The 27,128-nt window shown below is 40.9% G+C and overlaps 1 protein-coding gene, 1 long non-coding RNA gene and 1 pseudogene across 10 annotated transcripts in view; 2 read left to right on the top strand and 1 right to left on the bottom strand.

Moving 5' to 3' along the window:
- The first annotated feature begins 736 nt into the window (after positions 1–736).
- Positions 737–24,416, top strand: LOC144337319 (uncharacterized). Its single transcript, XR_013410293.1, has 3 exons — positions 737–925; positions 21,309–22,889; positions 23,777–24,416. It is a non-coding gene; the product is annotated as an uncharacterized LOC144337319 (long non-coding RNA).
- Positions 4,728–5,289, top strand: LOC114674062 (large ribosomal subunit protein eL21 pseudogene; annotated as a pseudogene). The gene has a single exon (XR_003725021.2). The product of XR_003725021.2 is annotated as a large ribosomal subunit protein eL21 pseudogene (transcript).
- Positions 12,136–27,128, bottom strand: part of FPR3 (formyl peptide receptor 3) — a 34,529-nt gene continuing 19,536 nt past the window's right edge. For 7 of the 8 annotated variants that reach the window (XM_077981661.1, XM_077981660.1, XM_077981659.1 and 4 more), the window contains one exon: positions 12,136–14,633. In XM_077981661.1, coding sequence (XP_077837787.1) covers positions 13,565–14,623 — 1,059 coding nt within the window. In that variant the 5' untranslated portion in view covers positions 14,624–14,633 and the 3' untranslated portion in view covers positions 12,136–13,564. Of the gene's footprint in view, positions 14,634–20,722; positions 20,764–27,128 lie in introns of all 8 variants that reach the window. The other variant, XM_028838625.2, reaches the window with a different exon arrangement.

Below are 27,128 nucleotides of genomic sequence, written 5' to 3'. Positions count from 1 at the left end.
TATTTATGTTTATACATATATAAAATTTATATAATAAATATAATTTAAGGTTTTTTTACCCTCTTATACCAGGAAGAATGACTATTTAAAAAATTTTTTTATTATACTTTAAGTTCTAGGGTACATGTGCACAATGAATAATTTAGTTTCTAATTAAACATTTAAATGCATATTTAACCATTGGCTCTTTTTGCTTAATAAAGGTAATGTTTGATAATATGCAAATGACAAAGTCTTTCATTTCTGTCCCATCTTTGCATCAATCGTGTATTTGCCTAATCATTCCCACCCCGCTGAAAATTTCCATCTAGAATTGTGTATGTGATTTCCACATAAGTACATATTTTTAGAAATATGTTTAGAAATATGTACTTATATGTGGATACCTAAAGAACTCAATATTTAGATTTTTAAGTTTTATAAATGGTATTATAATATTTGTATTTGTTCTTAGTTGCTATGTAGAAATTACTACAAATTTAGCAGTGTAAAACAATGCTCATGTTTTAGCTCATAGCTCTGTAGGTCAGGCATCTGAATGCGTTTGGCTGAATGTTCTGCATAGGATCTTAAGGCCAAAATCAAACCAAGGTGTCGTCTGGGCTGGGCTTTTATCTGAAGACTGGGGAAGAAGTTGGCTCCAAGCTCAGTCAGGTGGTTGGCATAAATCAGTTCCTTTGCACTTCTGTAATAAATGCAACTTAGTCATAGTACAATATTTTTCTATCTATTTTGGTATACGATTTGCTAATATTTTATTATTTATTTATTTATTTTAGGTTTGGCTTTTATGAATAAAACCTCAATGAATGTTCATCTGAAAATGCTCATGTGAAAACAACAACCAAACCAATAATTCCATTAAAACGTGAGCAAAGGACATGAATAGACGTTTTTCAGAAGAAGACATAGAAATGGCCAACAGGTACATTTAAAAAGCCGAACATCACAAATCGTCAGAGAAATGCAAATGAAAACCACAATGAGATATTATCTTACCGCCGTCAGAATATCTATTTGAAAAAAAGTGTAAAATATAAGTACTTTGAATCAAGGAATTAATTTATTTAAGCGGTAAGATTTTATGATGATTTCACACTGTTTTTACCACCTTAAGATTTAATGAAGTGTCTGACAATAAAGGCAAAAAAACCTTATTATACTAGTCAGGTATTCCAGAAATACTACATGCAGAGATTTTTGAAGAGTAGATATTAAATTACTTGGCTTCATTTTTGTTTCACTGCAAATTTCCACATGATGAGTAATCATCAGAAACAAAGGTTTTCATTATTGTTTTCAAGAACTAGATATTTTTTTCTTCCATTTATTGCCATGACATCAATATGAGAAAAACTTTTTAAAACCACTAATGTGTAAAGTATGTGTCACTTTAAAATTGGATGATCCAAACATTACTTAAGATATTGATTTCAAGGCCAGGCACGGTGGCTGACACCTATAATCCCAGCACTTTGGGAGGCCAAGGCAGGTGGATCACCTGAGGTTAGTAGTTCAAGACCAGCCTGACCAACATGATGAAACCCTATCTCTACTAAAAATACAAAAATTAGCTGAGTGTGGTGGTGGGCACTTGTAGTTTGAGCTACTCAGGAAGCTGAGACAGGAGAGCTGCTTGACCCCAGGAGGCGGAGGTTGCAGTGAGCCGAGATCGTGCCATTGCACTCCAGCTTGGGGAACAGAGCAAGACTCCATCTCAAAAAAAAAAAAAAAAAAAGATACCGATTTCAGTTACGTCTGGTCATGTCAATGAAAACACAGCTTTTCTGAAATATTGGTTAAAATTAAAAAATGAATTAATATTTTAACTTCAGTTCATAAAAATCACTTTATTTTTCAAGCACAATTTTTGTATTGAACAGATGTATTTAAAAGTAAACTAGTAAGTGTTCCTTTTTCCCCTGTCTTTTGCAAGTATTTCTTGTAAGACTGATGTTACTTCTTTCTTAAATATTTAGTAGAATTCACAGGTGAGACAATGCAGGCCTGAAGTTTTTTTTTGTTGTTTGTTTTTTTGTTTTTTTAATGGGTATTGATTAGAAATTCAACTTCTTTACTAGGTATTGGACTATTTAGATTTTCTAATTCTTTTTATGGCAGTTTCATATGTGTGCTTTTCAAGGAGTTTGTCCATTTCATCTAAATTGTCAAATATAATGGTATAAAGTGATTTGTAATATCATTTTAATGTGTTTAGTCTTTGTAATAATGTTCCTTTTTTCATTCCTAAAATTAGTCATTTGCATTTTCTCTTTTTTCTTGATTAGTATTGCTAGAAACTTATCCATTTTATTGATCTCTTAACATAATTTTAATATTTCCTCATCTGTTGACCTCTATTTCATTTATTTCCACTTTTAAAGATTATTTTCTTATATTCTCTTTAGATTTAATTTGATCTTTTTCTAGCTTCTTGAGGTGTAAATTTAGATCATTGAGTTCACACATTTATTCTCTAATAAAAACACTTAAGGTAAAAATTTCCCCATAAGGGAGGTTGAGGTTGGATGATTGATTGAGGCCAGGAGTTCAAGAGCAGCCTGGACAACATAGCAAGACCCCACCGCTACAAAAAATTTAAAAATTAGCCAGATGTGGTGGTGAGTGCCTATAATCTCAGCCATTCAGGAGGCTGAGGCAGGAGGATTGCTTGAGCCCAAAAGGTTGAGGCTGCAGTGAGCTATGATTCTGCCACTTCAGTGCGGCTTGAATGATAGAGCAAAACCCTGTGTAAAAAAAAAATCCTATGCACACTACCTTTAGCTTTAAATCACAAAATTTGAAATCTACTCTTCTTATCATTCAGTTTAAAATATTTTCTAATCTTCGTTAAGATTTATTTGGCCCATGGGTTATTTATTATATGTTGTTTAGTTTCTAAAGATTTGGGCATTTGCTAGTTATGTTATTATTACTGGTTTTTAATTTGATAAATTATGGTCATGGAATATACTTAGTATAATTTAAAGCCTTAGATTTTTATTGAAACTTATTTTATAACCCAGCACTTGAAAAGAATTAGATTGGATATTATGTGAAATATCCTACTCTTAGGTGTAAGAAATAGTTTATAAATGTCAGTTAGGTTACTTGATTGTGATGTTTAAATCTCTCTATCTTGAGGCCAGGAGTTTGCCTAGCAACCTTGTCTCTACGAAAAAATAAATAAATAAAAGGAGTGTGGCTGCACATGCCTCAGCTACTCCAGAGACTGAGGTGGAGGATCACTTGAGCCCGAGATTTTAAGGCTGCAGTGAGCTGTGATCGTGCCACTGCACTCCAGCCTGGGTGACAGAGCAAGACCCTGACCCTACCCCAGTACTATTTTTGCTAGCTACATAAGTGACTAGAAAAAAAAATTTATTGTGTGTTTTCAAAAAGCTGGAGGAGAGGATTTTGAATCTTCACACCCAAAGGAATGATAAATGTTTTAGGTGATGGATATACTAATTACCCTATGACTATTATACACATTGTATACATGTATCAGCATATCACTCTGTATCCCTTAAATATGTACAATTATGATGTGAACTAAAACTAAAAGAAAAAAGTATATCGTACCCCAACTCTTAGTCTAAGCCATCAGACCTGACCACTTCCCAAAATTTCAGCCTCATAAAATCAGTCAACTTCTTGGAATTTCTGTGGACACAAGCAGTAGGCATGACAAACTAAACATTCTGAAAACAGTATCCCCAATTCTCCTATTCCCTGACCTGCCCCTTCCTCAGTTTTCTTTCTTTTAGGAATCAGAGGCATTGTCCTCTCAATAGATTAAGTGCCAAGTCTAAAATTTATTATTGATTTTTCTCTCATTTGGTAAGCAAAATCCAAGTGCTGCTGATTTTATGCACCCCAAGAATCACCTACAGGCTCATGCCATCTCTTGTCTGGATGCCTGAACTGGCTTTTGCGAACAGATCTCTCTCTCCATGAACAGAAGCAAAAAATGACTCTTTAAAACACAATCAACATAACTACTTCCAGCAGTGATGACATGTAAGAGAGACCAGATTTATGCTCCTACCTTAAACAACTAAAAATCTAGGGAAAATGCGAAAGAGTGGTTTTCTGACACTGGACAACAAGTAGTGTAGCATTGTAATCTCCAAAAAAAGGGGAAACAAATAAGATGATCCCCATGATTGCCCTGCTTACTGACTTAAGAGAGTTTCCAGGCCGCAGTGCAGGAGGGGAAACACAGGTAGAGCCCAGTAGACCCTTTGAAATGAGTTTGAAATAAGAAGATGAAGTTGAGAGTTGGGAAGAACAAGACAGATAGATTTCAAAGATTAGTACTAAATAAGAGAGTATTGCAGACAGAATATGATTAAGACATCAATTCTTCCTCAAGCAAATCCATAGATTCAATGTGATTCAAGTTAAAAAAACATTAACAACCAAATTCTAAAAATTTATATGGAAAGGCAAAGAAACTAAAATAGCCAAACTACTTTTGAAAAGGAACAACATTGAAGTACTCATGCTACTTAATGTCAAGACTTGCTCTTAAGCTACAATTATCAAGACAGTGTGATATTGGCTAAACGGTAGACAGATAGACCAGTGGAACACAATAGAGTCCAGAAATAGATCCACACACAATATTGACTTTTGACATACGTAAAAAATTCAATGAAAAAAGAATATTGTTTCCAACAAATGGTACTGGCGTAATTGGAGATTAAAAAATATTAACAAAGGGAACCGCCATCTTCCAGTAATTTGCCAAAATGACGAACTCAAAGGGAAAGAGGAGAGGCACCCAATATATGTTCTCTAAGCCTTTTAGAAAACATGGAGTTGTTCCTTTGGCCACGTATATGCGAATCTATAAGAAAGGTGATATCGTAGACATCAAGGGAATGGGTACCATTCAAAAAGGAATGCCCCACAAGTGTTACCATGGCAAAACTGGGAGAGTCTACAACATTACCCAGCATGCTGTTGGCATTGTTGTAAACAAACAAGTTAAGGGCAAGATTCTTGCCAAGAGAATTAATGTACGTATTGAGCACATTAAGCACTCTAAGAGCCGAGATAGCTTCCTGAAACGCGTGAAGGAAAATGATCAGAAAAAGAAAGAAGCCAAAGAGAAAGGTACCTGGGTTCAACTGAAGCGCCAGCCTGCTCCACCCAGAGAAGCACACTTTGTGAGAACCAATGGGAAGGAGCCTGAGCTGCTGGAACCTATTCCCTATGAATTCATGGCATAATAGGTGTTAAAAAAAAAAAAAAGACTTCTGGGCTGAAAAAACAAACAAACAAACAAACAAATATTAACAAAAAAGAAACTCAACCTAAGCCTCACATTGTTTGCAAAAGATAAAGATGGATTATAGATTTAAATGTTAAATGCAGAACTACTACATTTTTAGGAGAAAACATTAAAAAATGTCCAGGACCAAGAGCTAAGCAAAGAACTCTTTGACATGACACCCAAAGCACAATCTGTGAAAAAGGAATAAGTTGGACTTCATAAAAATGAAAAAATTTTACTTTGAAAGTTATGGTTGATTACTCAGGCATGGTGGTTTGCACCTCCAGTCCCAGCTACTTGGGAGGCTGAGGCAGGAGGATCACTTGAGCCGGAGGGGTCAGAGGCTGCAGTGAGCTGAGATTGCACCACTGCACTCCAGCCTGGGAAACAGAGTAAGACCTTGTCTCAAAAAAATAAAAAATAAAAATGAAAAGGAAAGTTATGGTTAAGCTTTATACTCAATAAAAATTTAAAAAGAAATAGAGCAGATCATCACATTGCTCTGCATCTTTTAATGGCTACGAGGCATCTAACTCAGGCTTAACAAACTCTGCTGTATATGGCTCAGACCTCATTTTCTGGATACCCACTCTCTTTCTCACTGAAAAATGACAGATGAATGTGGAGGCTGTTGCAATAGATGAAGAAAAAGAGAGGCATCGAAGGCTCTCAGACCAGCGAAGAATGAGAGAAGGGAGGTGATTTTGTGATTGACAGAAAGCTACAACGAGTGCTATGAAAAGAACTAAAATATTTGCTGAACTAGACTGGAGAGCGTCTGAGAGGCTACGTTATCTTAGGGACTCAGAAAAAAAAATATTCTGAGGAGGTTATGTTTAAACAGAGATTGGAATTACATGAACTGGTCACATGAAAGTTCAAGAGGAAGAATATTCCAAGCAGGAGAGCAGTTAGTACAAAGATTCTGAGACAAGAATGAATTTGGTATGTTTGAGAAATAAAGATATTACTAGTGTAATTACTAACAACATAATCGATGAAAGAAAAACTGTTGAGGAAGAACATCAGAAGGACAGGCAAAAGCCAGATAATATGAGGCTTTGGGAGTTAGATAGCAGATTCAGATGTTTTTATTATTAGCACGATGGGAAGCTGTTGGAGGGTGTTAATCAAGAGATGGGCATGCTCATATTTATATTAGAAGAAAAAACTTTGGCTGCTGGGTGAATAACTGACTGCTATAGAGCAAGAGTGAATTCAGAAAGATTAGGAGACTATTGTAGTGGTCCGAATGGTGATGGTTTGAAGTCAGGTGGTGGTGGACAGGAAAGAAACACACAGATTTCGTCCATGTTTTTGACATAGAGTCAATGGGATATGGTGATGGATTAGATTAAAAGAATCAATAGGCCGGGCGCAGTGGCTCATGCCCGTAATCCCTGCACTTTGGGAGGCCAAGGCAGGCAGATCACTTGAGATCAGGAGTTTGAGACCAGCCTGGCCAATATGGTGAAACCCCATCTCTACTAAAAATACAAATATTAGCCAGGTGGGGTGGCATGCACCTGTAACCCCAGCTATTTGGGAGACTGAGGCAGGATAATTGCTTGAACCTGGGAGGTGTAGGTTGCAGTGAGCCAAGATCATGCCACTGCACTCCAGCCTGGACAACAGAGCGAGACTCTGTCTCATAAAAAATAAACAAAATAAAAAGAACCAATAATTACTTGTATTTGGAACTTAAGACATTTGGTAGAGTGTGATGACTTTTCCTAAATTTGGAAGAAATGTAGAAGATTTGGCAAGCAACTGTTTTAGGGGAAATCAAATTGATAGTTTTACTTTGATGATGCCCCATAGGTTTTCAAGTGGTAATGCAGAGGAAGGAGGTAGATACCACTCTGGAATCCTGAAGAGAAGTTGTGGATTATGATGGATGTTTAGGGGGAGTCATTTATGTACAGATGGGATTTCAAGTTATGGGAACACATTACCTAGGATGACTGCATTGAAGCAAGTAGATGAGGGGGTCTAGAATTGAGCCCTCGGGTACACCAACATTTAAAAGTCAGAAAAGAGCCAGTCAAGGAGATTGAGAAAGATAAGTCATGGAGGTAGGAAGAAAACCAAACAAGTGGGATGTTGCCAAGAGAATTATATATTTTAAAATAAAAGGGAGTCATATATGCTTAGGGGCCTAAGATTCCCATCATTATCAGATAAGCATATATGACTTAGATTTACCCCGTTGAATTCATAGTCAGGCACCAAATGTCTGAACCTGCAGTGCAATAACATGGCAATGGATGTCACTGTTGTCCTTGATAAGAGTAGTCCCACTGTAGTAATCAGGACATGAACCCATTTAGAATGAGTTCTGGAGAAAATGTGAAATTAGGAAGTAGAGAAAGGAACTGGAAGTGACCCTTGAGTTTGCTGTCAAGGAGAGCAGAGAAATTGGTTGTAAAGTTCAGGAGGATGTGTGTGGTACAAGAGGTTTTTACATTTTCAGTTAGTAAATGAGAGAACAGATGTATATGCTGATGGCAAAAACACAAAAAGAAAATTTCGTAATAAAGAAGACCGAGAGAGAAAGACTATTTCCATTTCTACCACTCAATTTCTACTAATTTCTATTAGTTAATGCTTCATCTTTCCTCTGTGTTTTTTTGTTTGTTTGTTTTTAAACACTAGAAACATATGCTGTGTCAGTCAGGTTTCCACCAGATAAATAGGACTGAAAATGAATCAGAGACCTAAATGTAAAAGACAAAATTATAAAACTAGAAGATAACAGGAGAAAATCTAGATGACCTTGGGTTTGGCACCCTGTTGTTTTGACTTTACCGATTGTTACTAAAAAAATCTGGGGGTGAGCTCCATTTGCACTGGCCTTGTAGGCAGCTGTTTCCCTTTTGAAGGTGTCCCACTTGACCTCTGAGTGGCTGGTGGGGACAAGGAGTGATAACAGCAAGGAATGTAGCAACCAAGGAGGCACTAGCCTCAGCAGCACTTGCTTTTGCAAATTGCCAAGGGGACTCAGGTGCAGTTGCCATATCACAGGTTAGGCTTAGGTGACTTGATCCTTTCATCCTGGCTCTCCTTTATGAACACACTGAAGCCCAGCATTTTATCATCTTTTCTGGTTTCACTGTGAGGGAATTGCTGCTACCCAGGAGCCTGGTATCCTATGGCTCTCTCATCAGTGAGATGTGTAGGAGATCGGTCAGGATGGTGGGAAAAATTGTAAGATAAATTATAGGAAAAGGACACAAGCCTTCTCGGAAGGCCTGGGGTTTGCATAGCTTCAGAAGAGGATTTGGCTGAAGTCAGCTGAATTTTCGCAGAATGGATAACAAGGAAGTGTAAAGGAATTGATCTAGATAAGTTTGTTTACTTAGGCCTTGGAACCTGGTCTTTAGTCATCTATGCACAGGACTGCTCTCTTTTGGGGGGCAGGGTGACAATGTTAATTACCCACAAGATGTGTTGACTTGAGGCCTTTGTCATTAAATCTGTACTGAATAAATGCCCGCAGTGCCAGCTTGTCAGGGCCGTGACTGCTGACTCTTTACAGCTCCCTCCTCAGTGTCTGTGAGCTTCCCGGTCCCCTAGCCTGCTTTTTCACTGGATATCAGCATCAGAATGCATTTGTTCATCCATCGTTCAGCCAGCTTCTGCAGGTCGGATCCGGCAGAGATGAACGTAGAGTTTCACCATACTGGCCAGCTCACTCTGACTGGAGACCAGGACTTTGCAACTTATACCCAGTACAGGCCAGACCACTACCAAGACCCCATGTAACAAGAACAGCATATACAGCTCAAGGGACAACATGCCCTGAAGTAGTGGCCCGTCAGCAGGGGCCGGATTGGAGAAAGAGTGACTGCTGTTCATAGTGAAACATCCTCATTACAATGAAACCTGCCTTCCAGGAGCTGCAGGGGAGCCTGAAGGCTCAGAGAGCCGTCTATATTCACCAGAGTTTCTGGAGCATCCCCAAGGCAACACCTGACAACAGCAGTACTAAGTTGCACAAAGCAGCAAAATCTGAAACCACCAAGCAGTAGTGCCATCCCAGACTGACCAGGCCTGATACAGGAAGTTAGTGAGCCATCCACATGAACACACATTGGGAAGTATTTCTGTGTGGTAATTGTCCCATAATTAAAAAAAAAAAAAATCTGAGTTTCCTGAACCCACAATATATCATCATGAAATGGGAATTGAGAATCCACAATGAAAACTCCTGAAGAGGAAAAGAAAAATGGAGAGAATGTAGTGGCTTTGTTCTACTGCAATTAACCAAGGCCAGTGGGAAGGAATAGTAAGAATCCCCTGTCCTGGCAGTGGAGGAAGTCTCTTAATTAGCCCATCTGGAAGCCCTGGCATTCCTATCTAAATTTTGTCCTTCTTTTATTTTCTTTCTTTCTTTCTTTCTTTCTTTCTTTCTTTCTTTCTTTCTTTCTTTCTTTCTTTCTTTTTCTTTTTCTTTTTCTCTTTCTTTCTTTCTTTCTTTCTCTTTCTTTCTTTCTTTCTTTCTTTCTTTCTTTCTTTCTTTCTTTCTTTCTTTCTTTCTTCCTTTCCTTTCCTTTCCTTTCCTTTCCTTTCCTTTCCTTTCCTTTCCTTTCCTTTCCTTTCCTTTCCTTTCCTTTCCTTTCCTTTCCTTTCCTTTCCTTTCCTTTCCTTTCCTTTCCTTTCCTTTCCTTTCCTTCTTCCTTTCCTTCCTTTCTTTCTTTCTGATGGAATCTTTCTCTCTCTCCCAGGCTAGAGTGCAGTGGCATATTCTCAGCTCATTGCAACCTCTGCCTCCCAGGTTCAAACAATTCTCCTTCCTCAGCCTCCCAAGTAGCTGGGATTACAGGTGCGCACCACCATGCGCAGATAATTTTTGTATTTTTTGTAGAGACAGGATTTCCACATGTTGGCCAGACTGGTCTAGAACTCTTGACCTCAAATAATCCACCCACCTTGGCCTCCCAAAGTGCTGGGATTATAGGAGTCAGCCATCATGCCCAGCCTTGTTCCTTCTTTTCTATGGCTACACCTTGGTTGGGCATTTAAGAATATACACCTCCTGAGAACTCTAAAGCGTTTATAGGAGTCAAACGTGCAAATGAAATGCGCAAACTGCTCTACCTTGGAAATGCAAATAACTTTAGGAGAGACAGAAGGGAAAAGGAGAAGAAAACGGAGTAAAGCAGTGGAGTGAGTGAGAACGTTGATAACAGGACTGCCTGATATTCATGTTAAGTGGTGTCTTTTGCCAGTGCATCAGGGAAGTATGTTACACAATACAGAATTAACAACTTCTGAGTGTTTATGTGCAGAAAGCAAGGTAAAAGGCTGAGTTATGAGTTATTTATTTAAATATGAAGTCATTAGGCAATAATTAGCCAGAGTAGTTTACTTAAGCAGAAGCTCAAAATCAGCAATGTTCATGAAAATGTAAGCCAGCTGGGAATTTACAAATATTGTGGACATGAGGATGGGAATTTCCTAGACCTGACCTGATTCATATTATGAGGACTGGAGATAATTTTGACTGGACATTAAGTGATATTATTGTTTATTAATGAGGTAAACATTTATTGAGTATCTATCACATATCAGACACTATCTTATATGCAGGGGATTGGGATTCATCAGCAAACAATATAGACCAAAATTCCTGCCCTCAGATAGCTTACATTCTCATTACTTGAAAGAAACATATCAACTACCATACAGTTATTATACTGTTTCATGCCAATAAGTGAAATCACATTTGCAAAAATTTTGACAGTGAGAGATGTCTAACGTGGCTGACTCCTTCCTGCCTCTAGCCTCAAAGGTTGTCTGTCTTTGCTCACTCCTGTATATAGGCTAAGATAACCAGGGGAAGAATTTAGTTTATGGTTTAACATGGAAGCAAGGATGATAGTAGGCCTTCCCTAACTCACACCCTCCTTGTTCTGGGACTGAAAGGCAATGAAAGGCCTAAGATTAGGATTGTGTGAGGAGTCTGAATTCTGCTAAAATGAAGGATTATAGTTTCTATAATCCTTTACTGCCAGGTGTCATGTGGCCGGTGACACCTGGGCAGTAAAGGCCAAGATTTGTAACTTCCCCAATCACTTCTATAGGTGACACCTCTATTGTAGACCCTAGGATTAGTCTTTTGAGATGTTTTTCAGACTTTCATTGTAGCAACTGACTGACCCCACAGAGAGCTCATGACTCATGACTCAAGTGGTCCTGTGACCCCCTCACTCCAAGGCAGACTCAGTGCATGAGGACCACTTTCAACTCTCCTGTGGTTGCCTTCCCAACCAGTCAGCAGCACCCATTCCCTAGTCCCCTGCCCACCAAACTATCTTTGAAAAACCATAACCTCTCAGGGAAACTGATTTGAATGATAACTCCAGTTCATCCATGTGGCCAGCATCATGTTAATTAAACTCTTTCTTTACTGCAATACCACAGTCTCAGTAAACTGGTTTTGTCTGTGCAGCAGGCAGGAAGAACCCACTGGGTGATTACATAAGTTTGGTAGTTGGGATGAAATGGCCAAATTTCTTGAATTTGAAAATCACAGTCTACCAAAAGTGAGCAATGTGAAAAAGAAAATGGCCAGGTCTAATAATTATTAAAGAAATTGAACCTATATTTAAAAGCCTTCCCAAAAAACAAACCCAAGATCCAGTTGACTTCACTAGCAAATTTTTCTAAATGTTTAAAAAAGATATAATACCTGAGGATAGAATTAGAAAATTGCTTCCAAACTCCTTTCAGGAAAATATGCGTTTTATGTAAAAGTTAACAAGGACAGTAGAGAAAAGTGAAATAACAGAGCCATCTCTACATAAACATAAATACAGAAATTCTAAACAAATCTGTGACACAGATTATAAATGTTCAAAAATCATGGGCAAGCGTGGTTTATTTCAGAAATGCAAGGGTAGTGTAACATTGAAAACATAATCTAATTTATAATGATATAAATAAAAGAATAAAACTAATATGATCTTGTTAATATTTACAGAAACCGCATTTAATAAAGTTCAATATTCATTCACAATTTAAACAATAAAAGAAAACTCTTAACAAATAAGAATAGAAGAAACCTTCTACAGTCTGACTTTAAAAAGAGAAAGCCCGAGGAAGCTTATGGCAAACATTTTACTTAATGGTAGATAAAGATTTTTTCTAAAAAAACACTATCTCATCTAAGCCTTACAAATCCCCCCACTTTGTCTCTTCTCTTGTACTCTTTTCCCACTTCCACTTAGTCTCAGGATATAGGCTGAGGTCCAGACATGAAAAATAACACCCACAGTGGCCTTATTATCTACTTCTTACCCTCAAATCAGGGAGGGCACTGAAATATTTTCCCTGAGGAAATACTTGAGCCACTCATCCTGTAATGACTCAATGTGACCAAGGTTAAATGAAGTTAGGACTGAGATTAGGGTATCTGGTATTAAGATGTATGTTGGTTTTAGCCCATGGTTTCTGCTTCATAACTCCCGTATCCCTTGCTACACGCCTTTGTTATAATGTTGGGTGGGTTAAGCCTCAGGAAACAGAATCTCTCTCCTTTCCTTTCATCTACCCCAAAGCAGGACTCTAATCTTCCCTCACCTTTCTAATTGTGGGTCTTAAGACCCTCCCCAGGGAGGGTGCCATCCTGTACTCTGGAGGAAAGAATGCTGACATCATGAAGCTTCCATAAAAACCCAAGAGGACTGGATTTGGAGAGCTTCATGAGAGGTGAACACGCAGAGGTTCCCGGAGGGTGATGCACTTAGGAAGGGCATGGAACCTGCTCATTTCTTCCTGCATACCTTGCCCTATGCGCCTCTTCATCTGTATCCTTTGTAGTATCTTTTATAATAAACCAGCAAGCCAAAATAAATGTTTGCTGAGTTCTGTGAGCCACTCTAGCAGTTAAATTATTTCTCTGAGTTCCATGAGCCACTCTACCCCTAAAGAGGGGGTAGTGGGAACCCTGATTGAAGCTGGTTGGTCCAGAGTTTCAGAAGGCTGGATTTGTGACTTGTGTCTCAACTGGAGGAGCAGACTTGGGGAATGAGCCTTAAATCTGTGGGATCTGACACTAACTCCAGGTAGATAGTGTTGGAATTTAATTGTACGACACCCAGATGGTGTCTACTGCTTGGTTGTGGGGAAAACCTCCTACACGTTTGGTACAGACTTCTTTTATGTTGATGATTGTGGTGGTGGTGGTAGTATGAATGTAGAAGAAAAACACTGTCAGAATTTTTTTTCCGCTTAATGCAGGGTAGAAAGAGACAGAGCCCCAAAATATCCCCGACCTCACATTGCTTGTAACTCCCACTCCTCAGGAGGTGAAGTGGAATTGGTGTCTGTGTTGCTGGTCTGGGTTGAGTCAGGGACCTCAGTCAGGGCCCTCTCCAAACTAGTGGGCAAGGAGCGAATCAGTCTTTCTTGGAAGTTATGACCCATGAAGACGTAGAGAACTGGGTTGAGGCAGCTGTTAAAAAAGGCCAAGGAGCTTGTTGGGTAAAGCAGGACAATAATGATTTTGTATTTGCCATTGAACAAAATCTCTTTGAGCCAGACTGCCATTAGAATGCCAGTTAGTTCATAAGGGAACCAACAGATGAAGAAAGAAGCCACCACAGCAGTGAAGATGTGTAAGGGACGGCTGGATTTAGTCATGCGCTTTTTGTGAATTTTGGCAACGATGATCCCATAGCAGACTGTGATGATGGACATGGGTATGCTGAAGCCAATAATGAAGTGGAGGATCAGAGAGACCTTGGCCATGGTAATGAACACGTTCATCCTCTCTACAACAGTGTCACCCCAGAATGGAAATCTGAAAATACAGTGTGTGTCCCCATTCTCAGTACTTACTGTAGTCCAGAAGATGAAATCTGGTAAGGTAAGGACTGTGGCAAGAACCCAGAGTCCCATGATCACCCTCTTGGCCAGACTCAAGGTGCGATGGTTCTGGGCCCAGGCTGGATGCAGGACACAAATACAGCGGTCCAGAGCAATGACAGTGATCAGGTAGACACTGACAAACAGGTTGATGTCTATCATGACATGAACTAACTTACTTAGGAACGAGCCAAAAGGCCATTTTTCTCTCATGGCGACTGAGACCATTCGGAATGGTAGGATGGCACTGAAAGAGAAGTCAGCCAGGGCCAGGTTCAGGTAACAGATGGTGCTGACTGTGCGTGTCATCTGGAATCCAGCCACCCAGATCACGAGCCCATTGCCCAGGACTCCGAAGACAAAGGTGACTCCGTGGACTAGCAGTGAGAAGATCCACAGAACGGTGTAGCCAGCAGGCTCAGGGAGCACCTCAGATTCATTCAGAGAAATGGAGAAGTCGCTTTCCATCTTCCCACACCTGTAACATTTCAGCAATGGCCATTTCTCAGCTGTGGCACCATCTTACAGTACAACTATTCATTAACTTCCACTATAGCTTCTCCTCCTACCAAGACCCGCCCTAGTGAGCCTTGTGAATAGTTATAACATAAAATTGGCACTCTCTCAGAGTTCCTTTGGGAAAGGATAGTTCTCCATATCCCCGTCATTATTAATATGCATTCCATCTATCAGGCTGATTAGCAGGAGGATTAAAGGGCTCTATCCACCAGCGGAAATACTGAACTAAGAGTGTGTGGACAATGGAAATTGAGCATAGGCAGCTTCAGCGTTGTGAGGAAGGCACAAGACTCAGAGTCAGAAGGTTCACATCTGTGGCCTCTATCACTCAATGCAAACATGCTGGCAAGCTCTGCAACTTCTTTCGGCCCCATGCTCTCCCAGTCTCCCAGCTCCTGTCCCTCCCACTGTGAGGACCCTTTACCTATTTTTTAGTTGATATTTAATTTAAAGTTTTAGGATTTGGGTTGAGTTCATAGCTGAAGAGGATTTGGAACCATTACCTGTAATATGTAGACAAATATCACGTGTTATAGGCCGGGCGTGGTGACTCATGCCTGTAACCCCAGCACTTTAGGAGGTTGAGGAGGATGGATCACTTGAGGTCAGGAGTTGGAGACTAGCCTGGCCAACATGGTGAAACTCCATCTCTACTAAAAATACAAAACTTAGCCAGGTGTGGTGGCGAGAGCCTGTAACTCCAACTACTTAGGAGGCTGAGGCAGGAGAATTGCTTGAACCCAGGAGGCGGAGGTTGCAGTGAGCCAAGATCGTGCCATTGCACTTCAGCCTGGGCATCAGAGCGAGACTCCGTCCCCCTGCCCCCACCAAAAAAAAAAAAAAAAAAAAAAGAGCAGAAATATATTACATCCTATAGATTCTATGCTAGAGGAAGTCAACAAAGGGGACCCTATATTTACTTTCTCCCTTCTGCTTTTCATTGTCCCTACTTGATATAAAGTTCTGTGCTTGGGATGCAGTGAATTAGCATTCGTTGTATATCTTCAAGGTCTGTGGGATAAACAGAATGAGCATGAATATTTAGCTAATATTTGTAGGGTTCTTATCAGAGACTATTCACTGTGTTAATTGCTATGTATGGGTTGTAGTTTGGTCTACATAATAGCTCTGTAATATTCATTGTTTGTAGTTTCCATAGGAATGACTCAATGTTGAGAGCAATTGTGAAATCTGCTGGTCACTTAAGTAGGAAACAGTAGACAAAGATCTTTAATTTAGCTTAGTCTGAATTCTAAGCCCTATCTCTATGCAACAATTTTGACAGATATTGCTGGTGGTGCCCCTCCCCCACAAATAACTGTTCATCATTTCTTCTCTGCAAATCAAATCGCAATTTTGTTCAGTTACTCACTCTTTGGGGAAGGTATCCCTCCTCCATCTTTGCGGGCATATCTTGATTTTCTAATTTGTTCTAACTAGAATTCTTTTGCTTTGCAAGGGATTGCTTATTGGTGGACACATGACTAAATTCTGGGCAATAACACTATGGGAATATATCCTGGTGTGTTTCTGGGATCTATTTCCTTGCTTTTAAGAAACAGAATCACAAAATTACAGTCCCTGTCTCTGCACCAGGTCACATGGGAAGCTGTTGCATCCAACTCAACCCAAAGGTCTCTGTGTCCCTTGTGTCTTTGCCACTTGACCAAATTTGCTTATACTGTGGTCTGTGGGCTTTATCAGAAGCATCCAAGGTATTTGTTAAAGTGCATATTCATGAACCCCACTCTAGAATCTCTCTGTGTAAAAGCTACAGTGATTTTTATGGCCATGAAAATTAGAGACTCTTCCCACCCTGGGCTATCCAGCCTCTCTAAAAGTAACAGCAATTATCTAGCACTTGTTCTCATCTAATACTCATAGTAACATTGTGGGCAGCCATCATTACCCCCTTTTTTTTTTACCAGAGGGAATTCATGCCCTACGGGTTTTTTTAGATTTTTCAGCATCATGTCCAGCGGGTTAGTGGAGGCAGCAAGATTTGAAATTCAGGATGAACAACTTTAGAGCCACTACCTTTGCAACTCTAAAGTGCTGCATTTGAAAGGAGTTCCCCAAAGATTTCCAGCATATGGTCATACCCTAGTATCATGGTTTTTTCCTCCTTTCCCTTTCTCTCTTCCTTCTTTTCTTCCTGTCATTACCAGTCACATTCACTGAGGTCTTTCATGGGACATTGTTTAATGTAGCTCCAGGTTTCTCAACCTTGACACTACTGACAATTGGGGCTGCATAATTCTTTGTTGTGGGGGACTGTTCTGTACACAGTAGAATATTTAGCAGCACCCCTGGCCTCTATCCACTGATGCTAGTAGCAACTCCCCCTTCAGGAGTGACAACTGAAAGTGTCTATAGACATTGTCAAAGGTACCGTGGGAGGCAAAACTCCCCCTAGTTGTGCATCACGGTTACAGAGTAAAGAGCCCTGGGCTTTGGGGTCAGTTAGATCTCTACTCTTTGGTACCTTGCCAATATGGGTTCTTGGTCAGTGACATCTCTTTGAGCCTCAGTTTTCTCCTCTGCTTAACAAGGACAATTTTGTGGTGACGTCTAACTTTCAGGTGAGGATTAAGTGAGACTGGACATGGAAATCTAGGCTAGACTGAGTGTCTGTGACAAATGGGAACTCTTGGTCCTCACCAGACTGTGTGCTGTGTCATGGGGCTCAATCCTGGGTCATGCCTTACAGAGCTCAAGGTCAGGACAAGAACAATGCTCATAGCAATAGTGGCTACTACTTATGAACATTACTCACATGCCAAGAGCTTCTCCTTTAACCCTAACAATGCTTCTCACAGCCTCTACAGATGAGATGTGTTAATATGTGTAAGCACTGAACACACCCTGAGACATGGTGCATATTGACTAATCTTAGTTTGAATTAGTATAATCATTGCACAGATGAGGAAGTTGACTTATATTGGTTACATTAATTATTTAAAGCCCCCGGTCAGAAAGGGGTAGAACCAGAGTTGGAGCTCAACCAGACTGATTTCAACAGAATTGTATGGTTAACCCTCTCCCATTCCTTAGTTCCTCAGCAGACTCAGATTTTCTCCACCCACTCTCCAAATATCCTAGAAGACATTCAGACAGTATGATGTATCCATATTCTCTAAGTCATTTGGAAATGTTGACACAAGAGGAAAAGATGAATGTGCAGTGACAGGTGGGGACAGACCAACAAGACAATGTTGTAAAATTTTGGATCCACCCTAGTTATAAAGTGGAGAAGAGAACCATGGACTAGAGATGACACCTGTACTGATTATGAGGGCTGCTATTTGTTGCAATCCCAATGTGTGTCAACCAATGTATATTTTATTATTTCTATATCCTTGCTTTGGGACAAATACGGTTCTTGTGTAATCCATAGGAAACCATGGCTCAGAGAGGGGAAGTGACTTGTTCAATGTCACAGTTATTGAGAGGCTCAAATGGATGTATGATTACAGATTTCAAATGGAAACTCAGCACTTCCTTGTTAGCATCTGCTTCTCCAGCACATATGATTTCTGATGCATTAAAATAACATTCAGCCCTTCTGCTTTCTCCTCAAACTGACCAACTTCCTCTACTGTTCCACTCTCAGCTGATGGCCTTGGCTGATATTTTAATGAGAAAATGGTAACAATTAGATGTGCATTTTTTAGCCTTTTCTTTCCTAACCCTCAATTTACCTGCCGTTGTTATTGTGAATAAAGACTTCTTTTTCCCAGTGACTTCCCTCTTCACATTTGCTTTCCATCCCTCTCTCTCTTGTTTCCCCAAGAACTGGTATTTGTCCTTCTGCTTTCTGCTAAAAAGAAACTCTCAAGATTTTATTTCTACTAGATACTTCTTGTTACCACATAAACATTATCCTATTCCTTCCCTTTAAAAAGAAACCAATCTTGGCCCCTATTTCTTTCCAAACTTCAACCCTATTTCTTTAAGAGAAGTGTTTTCTGTAAAGAGATTTCCTAGCTAAACCTTAGAAATGGTTGTCTCTAATTGCTTGCTTTTTTTTTTTCTCACCTCACCTATTCTGCTGAATCCATTCCATATTGACTTTACTCCTTAGCACTCCAGCTAATGCACTCTCCTAAGGATGCACATGACCTCCAGACTGCCAAATCCAGTGGACCTTTCTCAGTTTTTATCCTGATGTTCCAGTGACATAGGAACGACTGGATCTCTTTCCCCTAATTCAAGCATATTTTTTTCCATATCATAAGATGATAAGATGTACACACAATCCACTCTGGGTTGTCTTTACGGCTCAGTTGGCCACCTCTTTTCAGTCCAATTTACTGGTGCTTTCTGCTCTGAATGTCTCTAAATTTAGGGTGTCCCACATTCTATAGATGATATCATTCAGTCTCACAGCTTAAAGTATCATGCTGTCTTCTCATCTGAATTGTTAGCACTGGCCTCCCCTGGGGCTCTAGTCTCATATAATCAATTGACTTCTTGATATCGCCCCATGAGAGTCCCATAGACACTCCAAACCAAACATTGCCCAAACCAACCGGTTGTTTGTCCCATGCTCCCAAACCTGCCGTTCTTCCAATATTCTCTATCTATTTGGAGTTTAAATATTCAGTTATTAAAGCTCTAAATCTAGAACTCACCTTTTGTTTTCCTTACCAGCCAATACAATCCAAGTCCTATTGATTATATCTGCAGAACATGCTGAATGCACAGCCAGAGCCATCTCCATCTCCACTACCCATGTCCATGGCCCTGTTAGACTTGGATATTTGTACAAACTTTGCAGATAGCTTGTTCCTGGCCCTGCTGTTCCCTCTCCTAAAGCCCAGACACAGACAAATTGTGTTTTAATAGGAAAAATAAGACAATGAGTTATTCTTCTCAGCACTCTTCTATGGCTTCCACATTTCTAACTCACACTTCTCAAGCACCCTGGGATTTGTCTTGTGTATCCCCAGACCTCATCTCTGCCCTCTCACCTGACACACTGTGCTGGACCCATGGTGGACTCCTTGATTCCTTGACCATGCCAGCTTCTTGCCATTTCAGGGCTTTTGCTTTCTCTCTTCCTTCTGCCTACTATGATCTTCCTCTGGAGCTTACCACACCTGGCTCTTTCTGAATATTTATATTTTAGCTTAAATAGCTTGTCCTCAGAGATATCCTCTTGACCCATTTGCAAAATGGCTGCCCCAGGTCCAACCTATCTCACCAGATGCTTTTCGTCTTTGTTCATTCCTTTATTTTCTATCCTAAATACTTTCTGCATTGATATACAAACTCCACAAGTAGCACCTTCTTTCAGTGCTATGTCTCTAGCATAGCACTGTCCAATAGAAACATAATGTGGGCCGGGCGCGGTGGCTCAAGCCTGTAATCCCAGTACTTTGGGAGGCCGAGGCGGGTGGATCACGAAGTCAGGAGATCGAGACCATCCTGGCTAACATGGTGAAACCCCGTCTCTACTAAAAATACCAAAAACTAGCCGGGCGTGGTGGCGGGCGCCTGTAGTCCCAGCTACTTGGAGGCTGAGGCAGGAGAATGGCGTAAACCCGGGAGGCGGAGCTTGCAGTGAGCCGAGATCGCGCCACTGCACTCCAGCCTGGGTGACACAGCGAGACTCCGTCTCAAAAAAAAAAAAAAAAAAAAAAAAAAAAGAAACATAATGTGATCTGTAAACATGGGCCACATTTGTGTCTTATAATTTTCAAGTAGCCATGTGTAAACAGAGTAGGAAACATTTGGGAAATTAACACCAATAATGTATTTTCTTGAATCCTACATATCTAAAAGGATATCATTGGAACATTTAATCAGAATAAAAATTATGAATGAGATAAATGGCATTCTTTTTTCATACTAAGTCTTAGAAGACATGAAATGCATTTTATACTTATAGCACACTTAAGGTTAAATGAGAAAAATAGCAAGCACCCAAAAGCTGTATTTGGCAAGTGATACTTCATTGCACAGCCCTGCTCCAGAGTTTAGGAAATGTCTGTCATAGAGCAGGCATTCCAACAATAATTTTTAAGTTGCCAGACCCCAACTTACCACCAGCTGAGTTCCTTTTCTTGTGGCCAGTTCCTGACTTCCTGTCGAGCAACACAAGCTCCAAGGATTTGTCAAAAGACAAAATTACAACTAATTTAGTGTAAAGTTTTTATTGACTTTATTTGTAATTCAAGAATCAACACCTCATCCCTCAAAATAGAATGCATGTGTTGATGAGTAGAACAGAGAAGTTTGATTTTATTGGGAGAGGAAGGCTAAAGAAAGCAGAAACAAAGAAAAAAAATGCTGAATAGTAATTTCGAAGTTGCTTTTTCTGTACAGTGGGAATAGGGAAACAATAATTTAAGAAAAAAAAAACAGATTGACTGACATAGTTACTTAGGTTACTTCTTTTGTAAGGATTAAAGCAGAGGCATTTTCATGGCTACTGAAAGTGACCTGTTTGGGAATTTGGCTATCTTCTCTCTCCCTCTTTATGATTTTTTAGAAAGCCAGATAAACAACTTAATTTTTGGTTTGGTGTCATGGAACTTTAGTATGAGTGACTCTATTTTGGGTTTGTTTGTTGAGTGTAGTACAGTAGCTCAGTTTAAGCCAATGGTGTCCTGTGATTTTTACATAATAGGCTTCAGCAGAGACTTCGCTGAAGGACAAGGGGACAATGGAGCTGGAATCAATCCAGTGGCAGAAACTCAGAGTTTCTTACCATTCCCAGAAGACACCTTGGAGATGTCATCAAACTACTCATCTTAGAAACCTATGTGTCTGAATGTTCCTTCACCTCTAACTTTCTGTGGGAGACTGGAGTTCATCCCTCCAAATAACCAGGGTCAAGGAATATGAGAGTCCAGGCCCTTTCTTCTTCTTCTTCTTCTTCAGAGATTCAGGAAAATGAAAGAAACAATTACCGAGGTGAAAAAATGAGAGGAAAACAATAAACAACAAAGATGCATGATTAAGCAAAAACTCACTTCTCTATTTACACATGTACTTCTAACAGCATATGTGTGGGCTTTTTTCCAAACAAAGCAATTCTTCAATTCTCTGGAGACACCACTGTCTATCCTACAATTAAATTCAGTTCTGATGCTGTCTAACTGGAGCCAGCGTCATATCACGCAAGTTAAAGCACTCACTCCCACAACACTGTCTTCACTTCAGACACCAGTCCAAGTCCCACGTGGCCACCTGTACTTCTGACTGATGGGCTATAAATCAGGGGTTCCTGTGACCCCCTCATCAGGTTTGGTAATTTGCTAGAATGGCACACAGAACACAATAAGTCACTTTGCTTTCATTTACTGGTTTATTTTAAAGAGTACAGCTTAGGCCAGGCATGGTGGTTCACGCCAGTAATCCCAGCACTTTGAGAGTCTGAGGCTGGTGGATCACTTGAGGCCAGGATTTGGAGACCAGTCTGGCCAATGCGGCAAAACCCTGTCTCTACTAAAAATACAGAAATTAACCGGGTGTGGTGGCACATGCCAGTAATTTCAGCTACTGAGAAGGCTGAGGCACGAGAATCATTTGAACCCAGGAAGAAGAGGTTGTAGTCAGCCGAGATCATGCCACTGTACTCCAAGCCTGGGCAACAGAGTGAGACTTTGTATCAAAAAAAAAGGAGAAAAGAATACAGCTCAAAAACAGTCAAAATAGATGCATAGGGCAAGTATATAGCAAGGGAGAGGTTGGGGTGGTACATGGAACTTCCATGCTCTCTCTTCAGGCACTCACCCTTCTGGCACCTCTATGTGTTCACCAACTCAAGACGCTCATCTAATCTCATTTTTCAAGAGGGTTTTTTTTTTTTTTTTTTGATAGGATCTGACTCTCTTCCCCAGTCTGGGGTTCAGTGGTACAGTCACAGCTCACTGCAGTCTCAAACTCGTGGGCTCAAGTGATCCTCCCACCTCAGCCTCCTGAGCTGCTGGGACTGTAGGTACATGGAACCATACCTGGCTAATTTCTTTTCTTTTTTTTTTTGAGACAAGGTCTCATTCTGTCACCCAGGCTGGAGTCTAGTTGCATGATCTCTGCTCCCTGCAACCTCCACTTCCCTGGGCTCAAGGGATTCTCCAGCCTCAGCTTCCTGAATAGTGAGGACTACAGGCGTGAGATAACCATGCCCAACTACTTTTTTGTATTTTTTTGTACAAACAGGGTTTCACTGTGTTGCCCAGACTGGTCTCAAACTCCTGGGCTTAAAGTGATCTGCCCGCCTTAGCCTCACAAAGGGCTAGGATGTCAAGTGTGAGCCACCATGCCTGGTCTCTAACTTTTTTTTTTTTTTTTTTTTGACAGAGTCTCACCGTTTCCCCCCGACTGGAGTGCAGTGGCGGGATCTTGGCTCACGGCAACCTCCACCTCCCAGGTTCAAGCGATTCTCCTGCCTCAGTCTCCTGAGTAGCTGGGGCTACAGGCGCGCATCACCATGCCTCTCTAATTTCTGTATTTTTAGTAGAGACAGGCCTGATCTCGAATTCCTGACTTCGAGATCCACCCACCTCGGTCTTTGACAGTGCTGGGATTACAGGCGTGAGGCCAACATTTTTTTATAGAACTCAATCTCCAGTCCCCACTTCCCCTTCCTGGAAGTCAATAGGTGGAACTGAAAACTCCAACCCTCCAGTCACTTTATTTTTGTGGTGGCCAGCCCTAACTGAGGCTATCAAGGGACCTCACCCTAAATAACCTCACTAACATAAAATGAGATGTGATAAAAGGTGGCTCGCGCCTGCATTCCCAGCACTTTGGGAGGCCGAGGTAGGTAGATCATTTGAAGTCGGGAGTTCAAGACCAACCTGGGCAACAAGGTGAAACCCTGCCTCTACTAAAAATACAAAAATTAGCCAGGCATGGTGGCAGGTGGCTGTAGTCCCAGCTACTTTGGAGGCTGAGGCAGGAGAATCGCTTGAACCCAGGAGGTGGAGGTTGCAGTGGGCTGAGATTGTGCCACTGCACTCAAGCCTGTGGGGCAGAGCGAGACTCTATCTCAAAACAAACCAAACAAACAAACCAAAAAAAGTGATTTTTAGGCTGGGTCTGGTGGCTCATGCCTGTAATCCCCACACTTTGCAAGGCTGAGGTGGGCAGATCACCTGAGTCAGGAGTTCAAGACCAGCCTGGCCAACATGGTGGAAACCCATCTCTACTAAAAATAAAAAAATTAGCCCGGTATGATGGCACATGCCTGTAGTCCCAGCTGCTCAGGAGACCAAGCAGGAGAATCACTTGAACCCAGGAGATGGAGGTTGCAATGAGCCGAGATCATACCACTGCACTTCAGCCTGGGTGACAGAACTAGAATCTGTCTCAAAACAAAAACAAAACAAACAAAAAACCTTGAGAGGTGAGGCAGATGCATGAGAGAGTACCCTTTATCCAATATCATTACCAAGATTAACCTCTTAACCTTCTGCTCCAGAGGGAGATAATTTGTCGGACATGCAACATAGCTCTAAGGATTAGTTAATAGACAAAATTACAACAAATTTAGTTCAAATATCTTAATCTGAGAAGAGTTAAAGGTCTAAATCTGAGGAGATGGGCCCTTTCTGAGATTTTAAGCAACATCAAGACATTGTTCTCCAGCTGAAGCACCACAACCGTGAAGACAAGTGGAGAGGCCGAAAACAAGAGTCAACTATTTTCTCTTTTCTCCCCCAATCACTATACCAAAAGGATGTTTTCAGTGATCAAGTATAGTAAACATATGAAGCACATAAACCAAAAAGGAATTTATTATTACAAAAAGTTTTGCAAGGTGATAGAATCTGAGTCTAAATAAGAACTGGGTTTCATTTAAGCCCTTTGCTTCACCATCCTATTGGCATTCTTCCAGGGCCTTCTTGAAAATGACCACAGAATGGCTGCCACTGTTCTGGACATCACATCAACGGGCCCTCCTGAGCAAGAAGAATAAAGACAAACAGAAAAACTGACTTCATTCACATGCCTGTCTCATTTTATAAAGGAGGAAAACATTGGCCAGGTGCAGTGGCTCATGCCTGTAATCCCAGCACTTTGGGAGGCCAAGTCAGGCATATCATGAGATCAGGAGATTGAGACCATCCTGGCTAACACGGTAAAACCCTGTCTCTACTAAAAATAGAAAAGCAAAATTAGCCGGGCTTGGTGGTAGGCACCTCTAGTCCCAGCTATTCAGGAGGCTGAGGTGGGAGAATGGTGTGAACCTAGGAGGTGGAGCTTGCAGTGAGCCAAGATCACACCACTGCACTCCAACCGAGGCAACAGAGCAAGACTCTGTGGGGAAAAAAAAAAAAAAAAAAAAAAAGAAAACATCTTGTCTTCCTTTAGATCATTCCCTAGGCAAAAATTAAAAATAAAAATGAGGTTGCTCATATTGGCTTAAGCCAATCATAGTGGATCTTCCAGCATAGTGGTACATTGCCACCTGATTAGAATGGAATTTACTTATCAGGTAATGAGGGGTGGCAGGTATTATGTTGATGTAGGTCTCTGAAGAGGTACTTCTTTGCCAGCTGCTGGAGACATAGAGATCAACCAGACATGGGCTCTGCCCTGGAGATGCCGATCACCTGGATAGAGAGATGAGAGTGCAGTGCTTGGGTCATGGTAGACTTGGGGTATATAATGATAGACAGATGCCTGGTTCATTATGGGGTCCCCCAAAAGGAACAACTAACTCAGACTGACAGGGTCTAGGATTACTTCCTGGAGCAGGTAACACCTGAGCTGAGTTTAAAGGCCTGGGTAAAGGAGAAAAAAATAATTCAATCTAGGCAGAAGGGAGTGAAAGCACACAGGAAAAAAGATAAGACATAGCAGGCTATCTTTTGTTGTTAGAGCATAGATGGAGGCAGACAGGCAGACAGCAATACACATTGAGTGTGCAAGCAAGAAGCAGAGGCCATCTCTTGGAGCATCTTGAATCTACAAGAAAAACTTGGAATTCTCTTTAAGGACACAAAAAGTCACATAAGTAGGAAAGGGACTCACTTATCAGGTGTGTACTTCAGAAAAATATTGCTCTAGAGTCCTGCAAAGGGATGGCTTTGAGAATGTTTCTGATTAGAGGCAGAGGCTGTAGAGTGGAGAATGTTGCTGGAGATCAAGGTGAACTTGTTGAAGACTTACTCAGGGAGAAATAGTGTGACACAGAAGAGGTGTGGTTTAGGGAGAGATTGTCCAGGCTTAGTAGATGAGCCTTGAAGACTGGATGGCTATGGAGAGTGAGGAAGAATGAGTGCTCTTTATAAATCCCACATTCCTTAAGTTGTGATTGCTTTATTGTAACTCATCTGCTATGATGTGAATGTTTGTTTCTCCCCTCCCCAGTATGGAGCATAGATGGAGCTTCAAACCAGTATGGAGCTTCCCCCAATATACAGAGGGGAGAAACAAATGTTAGTATGGGAAATTCTAATCTCCAAGGTGATGGTATTAAAAGGTGGGGGTTTTAGATTATGATTGTTCTGCCCTCATAAGTAGGATGAGTGCCTTATAAGAGTCTTATAGGCACTTGTCTTTCCCTTTTACCTTGTGAGGACTGATAGAAAGCACTGTCTGTGAGTAATGGCCCTCACCAGATGTTGAATCTGCTAGCACCTTGATCTTGGACTTTACACCCCCCAGAACTGTGATCAATAAATTTATGGTGTGTGTGTGTGTGTGTGTGTGTGTGTTGAGACAGAGCACCACTCTATCACCCATGCTGGAGTGCAGTGGCATGATCTCAGTCCATTGCAACCTCCATCTCCAGGGTTCAACCAATTCCCTTACCTCAGCCTCCCCAGTAGCTAGAACTACAGGTGCACCACCATGTCCTGCTAATTTTTATATTTTTTGGTAGAGACAGAGTTTCACCATGTTAGCCAGGCTGATCTCAAACTTGTAACCTCAGGTGATTCACCCACCTCAGCCTCTCAAAGTGCTGAGATTACATATCAGGGGAACCTGCCCCCGATAATTCATGTAGGTTCTTTTTTATTTCCCTAAGTGTCAGCCAGTCTGAGAAATAAAGGAAAAGAATACAAAAGAGAGAAATTTTAAAGCTGGGTGCCCAGGGGAGACATCACATGTTGGCAGGTTCCATGATGCCCCGCAAGCCACAAAACCAGCAAGTTTTTATTAGTGATTTTCAAAAGGGGAGGGAGTGTATGAATAGAGTGTGGGTCACAGAGATCACATGCTTCACAAATTAATAAAATACCACAAGGCAAATGGAGGCAGGGCGAGATCATAGGACTGGGGCAAAATTAAAATTGCTAATGAAGTTTCGGGCATGCATTGTCATTGATAACATCTTATCGGGAGACAGGGTTTGAGAGCAGACAACTGGTCTGACCAAAATTTATTAGGCGAGAATTTCCTCATCCTAATAGGCCTGGGAACGCTACAGGAGACCGGGGCTTATTTCATCCCTCATCTGCAACTGTAAAAGACAGACATTCCCAAAGCAGCC

Source organism: Macaca mulatta, chromosome 19 (assembly GCF_049350105.2).
Source record: "Macaca mulatta isolate MMU2019108-1 chromosome 19, T2T-MMU8v2.0, whole genome shotgun sequence".
NCBI classification, from domain to species: Eukaryota; Metazoa; Chordata; class Mammalia; order Primates; family Cercopithecidae; genus Macaca; species Macaca mulatta.
The sequence above is the reverse complement of the archived record's forward strand: the minus strand, read 5'-3'. Positions and strand labels throughout refer to the sequence as shown.